Raw genomic sequence first — 6,496 nt, forward strand, 5'->3', positions numbered from 1 at the left:
AGTTAAATGGCTAGCATATGGTCCACGGTGTACTGCAAGGTCCTATACTGGTTATATAGTTAATGGACAACGTTTTCACACATACTCACTTGAAAGGCAGAGTCAGAACAGTGGTGTTTATTATGAGGCAACGGCTATGTGTAGATCTAGTGCTAAGGATACTTCACAAGTAGTTGATTTGGTGTCATATTATGGGAGAATTACTGACATCATATTGTTGGACTACCATGTGTTCTATGTGCCGATATTTAGATGTAACTGGGCAGTAAAAGGTAATGGAGTTAAAGTGGAAGATGGGTTCACACTTGTTAACTTAAATCAGAGCCAAGTAAACTTTCAGAAGGATCCATATATTCTAGTATCTCAAGCAAAGCAAGTATTTTATTCAAGTGAAGATGGATCAAGTTGGTCTGTTGTTATGAGAGGTGCTTCAAGTAGATATAGTAAAGAAGATGTTCAGTCTGGAAATGCAGATATAATTGGTCCATTGCCAGTAGATGTTGACATGGATACTGAAATAGATGAAGCTGAATATGCTAGATCTGATTGCGAAGGCATATATGTGCAAGAGTAGATTCTTGATTCATGTATATACAGTCTTAACTTTGCATATATATGCTTTTGTTTATGGTTGATGTTTGTTGAATGTTATAGATTTTGTGATGTATTCTTTTATATAAGTTCTAAGTGATTAATTTTCTGTTCTAAGTGATTAATTTTCTGTTTACGCAGGTGAATTAAAATGGGTAGAACTAAAAAGAAGGTTGGAGGGAAGAAGGGTGGAGAAAAAAGAAAGAGAAAGTCTAAGGATGATGGCGAACCTGAGTTATTTGTACTGTGGAGGCCCAACCTATAGCAACAGAACAGCATGTGGAGGAAGAGGAGCATCATTCAGAAGAACCACAAACTCAACAGCAACCAGAAGAACCAGTAGGAGAGTTTGTGTTGTCTGAAGAACATGAGCAGCCTGCTACGCGTAAAAGAAAACGAGGACCAACAAAGATGAAAAACCTAGCCAAGGATCCATCTGTTAGAGTGAAAGTTGATTACAATGTACTTGGAGTAGCGGTTGGTCCAGGGTCAGTCAAGTTGGCATCATATGTAGGGACATTGATGCGAGAACACATCCCTATCAACATACCTAACTGGAAGAAAGTGAGTCCAGATCTTAAAACACTTCTCTGGAGATCTGTTCAGGTAACAAGAATTTTTTTTTGTTTTTAAAAAGTCTCTCAATTGAACATGTTTACTTTTATAGTTATGGTGTGAGTGTAAGTGAATGCAGGCAAGGTTTGAGCTTGATGAAGATTGGCAAAGGATATCTGTGATTCACCAGATGGGACATTTGTGGCGATCACACAAGTCTGTCACGGTGAAGGCTATAAATTTGGCTGCAAATAACCAAGAGAGGATGAATTTGAGACCACCAAATATTGGTCCTGTTGATTGGCAAAAATTTGTCAAACTCAAAACTAGTGCTGCATTTAAGGTAATTACTTGTGATTATAATTGTTTAGTAGTTGATTGGTGATTAGTAATTAACATGTTTCATTATTAGGCCGTGAGTGAGAAATATAAAGCAAAAAGAAAGAATCAGATACCTCACACCACTAGTCGTAAAGGGATCAGCAGACTAACAGAAGAAATGGCAAGCATATATACTACATCTATGTTGTTTATTATTATACATAGTGCTTGTAAATTGTTGTACTGTTACTGAAATTTTGTTTTCTGGAACAGAAAGCTGAAAGTGAAGATCCTTCCAGTGTGACAAGATNGGCATCATATGTAGGGACATTGATGCGAGAACACATCCCTATCAACATATCTAACTGGAAGAAAGTGAGTCCAGATCTCAAAACACTTCTCTGGAGATCTGTTCAGGTAACAAGAATTTTTTTTTGTTTTTAAAAAGTCTCTCAATTGAACATGTTTACTTTTATAGTTATGGTGTGAGTGTAAGTGAATGCAGGCAAGGTTTGAGCTTGATGAAGATTGGCAAAGGATATCTGTGATTCACCAGATGGGACATTTGTGGCGATCACACAAGTCTGTCACGGTGAAGGCTATAAATTTGGCTGCAAATAACCAAGAGAGGATGAATTTGAGACCACCAAATATTGGTCCTGTTGATTGGCAAAAATTTGTCAAACTCAAAACTAGTGCTGCATTTAAGGTAATTACTTGTGATTATAATTGTTTAGTAGTTGATTGGTGATTAGTAATTAACATGTTTCATTATTAGGCCGTGAGTGAGAAATATAAAGCAAAAAGAAAGAATCAGATACCTCACACCACTAGTCGTAAAGGGATCAGCAGACTAACAGAAGAAATGGCAAGCATATATACTACAACTATGTTGTTTATTATTATACATAGTGCTTGTACTGTTACTGAAATTTTGTTTTCTGGAACAGAAAGCTGAAAGTGAAGATCCTTCCAGCGTGACAAGACTAGATGTTTGGATCAAGTCTCGCACCAAAAAGGATGGTACACCAGTAGATACGAATGCAGCTGATTTGATTGTAAGTCTGAATAGAGTTGTACACCAGTAAATAGTGTGTTATCGACTAGTAAAACCTGAAACTGTCTTTATGTTTTTCAGCAAAAAGCAGCTGAAATTGGTGGAAGTGATGCTCCAGCATTTTTAACAAATCCAGATGAAGATCACCTCGCCAAGCTTTTAGGACCTGACAATTCTGGTAGGCTGAGGGCAATGGGTAGAGGCATGAGTAAGACCAAATTAGCTTGTTTACAAATGCAGAGCAAGTGTATGGCTGAAATGGAAGAGCGGCAAGTAAAATTAGTAAAACAGGTCAATGCCTTGGAAAGTGAACTTGGCAGAATCAAGAATCAGGTTAGATACTTAAGAGTTCTCTACTATTCATCAGCCAGTTAGAGTAATATAAATTGATGTTATTTTTGTTTATGTTACAGAGACCAGAAGCTAAAATGGATGAAAACTCAGCTGCAAGAGTAACATATTCTTAATTCTTTTCATATCAGCTAAGTGATTCTTCTTANGATACGAATGCAGCTGATTTGATTGTAAGTCTGAATAGAGTTGTTGAATTAGTGTGTTATCGACTAGTAAAACCTGAAACTGTTTTTATGTCAGCAAAAAGCAGCTGAAATTGGTGGAAGTGATGCTCCAGCATTTTTAACAAATCCAGATGAAGATCACCTCGCCAAGCTTTTAGGACCTGACAATTCTGGTAGGCTGAGGGCAATGGGTAGAGGCATGAGTAAGACCAAATTAGCTTGTTTACAAATGCAGAGCAAGTGTATGGCTGAAATGGAAGAGCGGCAAGTAAAATTAGTAAAACAGGTCAATGCCTTGGAAAGTGAACTTGGCAGAATCAAGAATCAGGTTAGATACTTAAGAGTTCTCTACTATTCATCAGCCAGTTAGAGTAATATAAATTGATGTTATTTTTGTTTATGTTACAGAGACCAGAAGCTGAAATGGATGAAAACTCAGCTGCAAGAGTAACATATTCTTACTTCTTTTCATATCAGCTAAGTGATTCTTCTTAGTGTCGTTTATGATTCTTAGTTGCTCATGAAATTGTTGCAGAGTGTAAACAAAAGAGCACATCCTAAGTGTGTGTTTGTTGATTGGTCTGAGACNTTTGGCTGCAAATAACCAAGAGAGGATGAATTTGAGACCACCAAATATTAGTCCTGTTGATTGGCAGAAATTTGTCAAACTCAAAACTAGTGCTGCATTTAAGGTAATTACTTGTGATTATAATTGTTTAGTAGTTGATTGGTGATTAGTAATTAACATGTTTCATTATTAGGCCGTGAGTGAGAAATATAAAGCAAAAAGAAAGAATCAGATACCTCACACCACTAGTCGTAAAGGGATCAGCAGACTAACAGAAGAAATGGCAAGCATATATACTACAACTATGTTGTTTATTATTATACATAGTGCTTGTACTGTTACTGAAATTTTGTTTTCTGGAACAGAAAGCTGAAAGTGAAGATCCTTCCAGCGTGACAAGACTAGATGTTTGGATCAAGTCTCGCACCAAAAAGGATGGTACACCAGTAGATACGAATGCAGCTGATTTGATTGTAAGTCTGAATAGAGTTGTACACCAGTAAATAGTGTGTTATCGACTAGTAAAACCTGAAACTGTCTTTATGTTTTTCAGCAAAAAGCAGCTGAAATTGGTGGAAGTGATGCTCCAGCATTTTTAACAAATCCAGATGAAGATCACCTCGCCAAGCTTTTAGGACCTGACAATTCTGGTAGGCTGAGGGCAATGGGTAGAGGCATGAGTAAGACCAAATTAGCTTGTTTACAAATGCAGAGCAAGTGTATGGCTGAAATGGAAGAGCGGCAAGTAAAATTAGTAAAACAGGTCAATGCCTTGGAAAGTGAACTTGGCAGAATCAAGAATCAGGTTAGATACTTAAGAGTTCTCTACTATTCATCAGCCAGTTAGAGTAATATAAATTGATGTTATTTTTGTTTATGTTACAGAGACCAGAAGCTGAAATGGATGAAAACTCAGCTGCAAGAGTAACATATTCTTACTTCTTTTCATATCAGCTAAGTGATTCTTCTTAGTGTCGTTTATGATTCTTAGTTGCTCATGAAATTGTTGCAGAGTGTAAACAAAAGAGCACATCCTAAGTGTGTGTTTGTTGATTGGTCTGACATTGATGAAAATGTTGGTGAGGGTCGGATTCTTTCTTCTGATCCGGATGACATAGTGAATGACTGTCGTCTTGGCCCTTATGATCTCAAAGTGTTAGTTGAAGCTGCATATAAACCAGATGCATTTCTATGGAGACCTGCACAAAAGATCTTTCATATGAAAGAAGCTGTTGGACATATAATCGCATGGCCAACTGATAAGTGTAGACTGGTAGACAACAACATCCAAATGGAAGACATTGCCCCTATGGTATTTATAATTTCTAGCAATGTGTTAGCAATGTATTACCCCTGTCTATAATGCTAATTAATTATATTGGATTTGTTTACTGATTGTGTTTAACAGGGTATACAAGGAAACAAATGTAAACTATTGGATTTGTCTAAGGGTGACGTCATTGTTGCTGAGGGGCGTTGGGAGACACAAGAACCAAGTGCGTTGGTTAACGGAATTCCTCTTGGACCAAAAGCAGTTAAAGTATTTGTGGATTCAGTAAAGCAGCCTGATACATCACTATGGAGACCTACAGCTGAAATGTCATTTCTTGAGGACTGTTTGATGGCTTACGTATCTTGGCCCCTGAGTAAGGTTGATTTTGAAAATCCCTCAACTCCAACTGGTCAGAATGCTACATCACATGCTTCTTTGTCTGCATCAAAGGCCAAGTCTGCAGCCACAGCTTCTAAGTCTGCTACAGAGTCCAAAACTTCAGCAACAGCTTCAAAGGCTGCATCGCAGGCCAAATCTGCATCTATGTCTTCTAAGTCTGCATCTGGTTCTGAGTCTCCTGTTGATGATGCAACGGGTCCAATATCACCAATAAAGAATACTTTACCATCACAGTCTCCTCTCAGGAAGTCTCCAGTAAGTGTTTTCATATGTTATGAAGTTGTTTTTGTTAATTATATGATGACTGATGGTTTATATTGTAAACATGGCAGCGCATTAATAAAGTTATTTCCAAGGAGAATAAGAAGTGCAAGTTGATGGATTTAACTGAAAAGAATAGGGTTGTGGCTGAAGGACGATGGGGAACAAATGATCCAGAACATAAGGTTCACTTTACTCGCTTGGGTTCTAATGCAGTTAAAGTGTGGATAGATGTTGTGAAGGTGAAAAATGTAAAAGTTTGGAGGCCATCCGATGAAATAGAGATTATTGAAGATGCACTTAGCTCCTGCATTGCTTGGCCAGAGAACAAGGTCATTATGTCTTAAACTGATGGTTTTATTGTGTAATGTTAAGTACTTGAGATTGCTTGTTTATTTTGGATGTTCTTGAGACTTTGATGGTAAACTGATGTTCTTGAGACTTTTGTTATGTATTTTGGATCTGAGACGTTTATTAATCAGATTTTATGAGATTTTATAAAACAGGTTATGTGTGCTATAATCACATATCAGAAAATGCTATAAAAGTACAGGTAAACGTTATGATAAAAGAATATACCATAGCACAGTAAACAAGATAAAACAGCATTTCGCAACAGCTATATTAGATATGTATAACATAGCACGAAAAATTAAATATTGTATAAATTTTTGCAAAATTATAATCTTGATAATACAGCAGTTTATTAGAGCTATGCTATAAAACTATAACATAGCACGAAAAAACAAATGTTGTATAAATTTTTTCAAAATTATGATCTTGATAATATAGCAATTTCTTAAAGCTATGTTATATTTTTATAACATAGCATACGTAATAAGTGCTATTGTATATGGGGTACATATAATAACAGTGCCCTAAAACAGCGCTCATGAAAACGCTATCAAAGACCTATGATAGCGTTTTTCTCTGGTTAACAATGTGCATATTTG

At 36.6% G+C, this 6,496-nt stretch overlaps 2 protein-coding genes across 2 annotated transcripts; both read left to right on the plus strand.

The window, feature by feature from the left end:
- LOC104770972 lies at positions 1,798-3,023 on the plus strand. Its single transcript, XM_010495446.1, has 6 exons — positions 1,798-1,884; positions 1,973-2,176; positions 2,246-2,335; positions 2,418-2,525; positions 2,606-2,857; positions 2,938-3,023. The coding sequence occupies exons 1-6, from the start codon at positions 1,801-1,803 to the stop codon at positions 2,989-2,991; spliced, it is 792 nt and encodes a 263-aa protein (XP_010493748.1). The 5' UTR covers positions 1,798-1,800; the 3' UTR covers positions 2,992-3,023.
- LOC104772570 lies at positions 3,657-4,597 on the plus strand. The gene is made up of 5 exons (XM_010497171.2): positions 3,657-3,734; positions 3,804-3,893; positions 3,976-4,083; positions 4,164-4,415; positions 4,496-4,597. Exons 1-5 carry the CDS (start codon positions 3,657-3,659, stop codon positions 4,580-4,582), a joined length of 615 nt encoding a protein of 204 aa, XP_010495473.1. The 3' UTR covers positions 4,583-4,597.

This window comes from Camelina sativa, chromosome 20, assembly GCF_000633955.1.
Source record: "Camelina sativa cultivar DH55 chromosome 20, Cs, whole genome shotgun sequence".
Taxonomy (NCBI): domain Eukaryota; kingdom Viridiplantae; phylum Streptophyta; class Magnoliopsida; order Brassicales; family Brassicaceae; genus Camelina; species Camelina sativa.

Excerpts from the sequence above, each read along its gene's own strand:
- LOC104770972 (XM_010495446.1), top strand. The coding sequence starts at position 1,801 with ATGCGAGAACACATCCCTATCAACATATCTAACTGGAAGAAAGTGAGT. Across the intron at positions 1,885-1,972 it reads TTCTCTGGAGATCTGTTCAG|GCAAGGTTTGAGCTTGATGA; the intron begins GTAACAAGAATT and ends AAGTGAATGCAG. Across the intron at positions 2,858-2,937 it reads TTGGCAGAATCAAGAATCAG|AGACCAGAAGCTAAAATGGA; the intron begins GTTAGATACTTA and ends TTTATGTTACAG.
- LOC104772570 (XM_010497171.2), top strand. The coding sequence starts at position 3,657 with ATGAATTTGAGACCACCAAATATTAGTCCTGTTGATTGGCAGAAATTT. Across the intron at positions 3,735-3,803 it reads AAACTAGTGCTGCATTTAAG|GCCGTGAGTGAGAAATATAA; the intron begins GTAATTACTTGT and ends TTTCATTATTAG. Across the intron at positions 3,894-3,975 it reads GCAGACTAACAGAAGAAATG|AAAGCTGAAAGTGAAGATCC; the intron begins GCAAGCATATAT and ends TTTCTGGAACAG.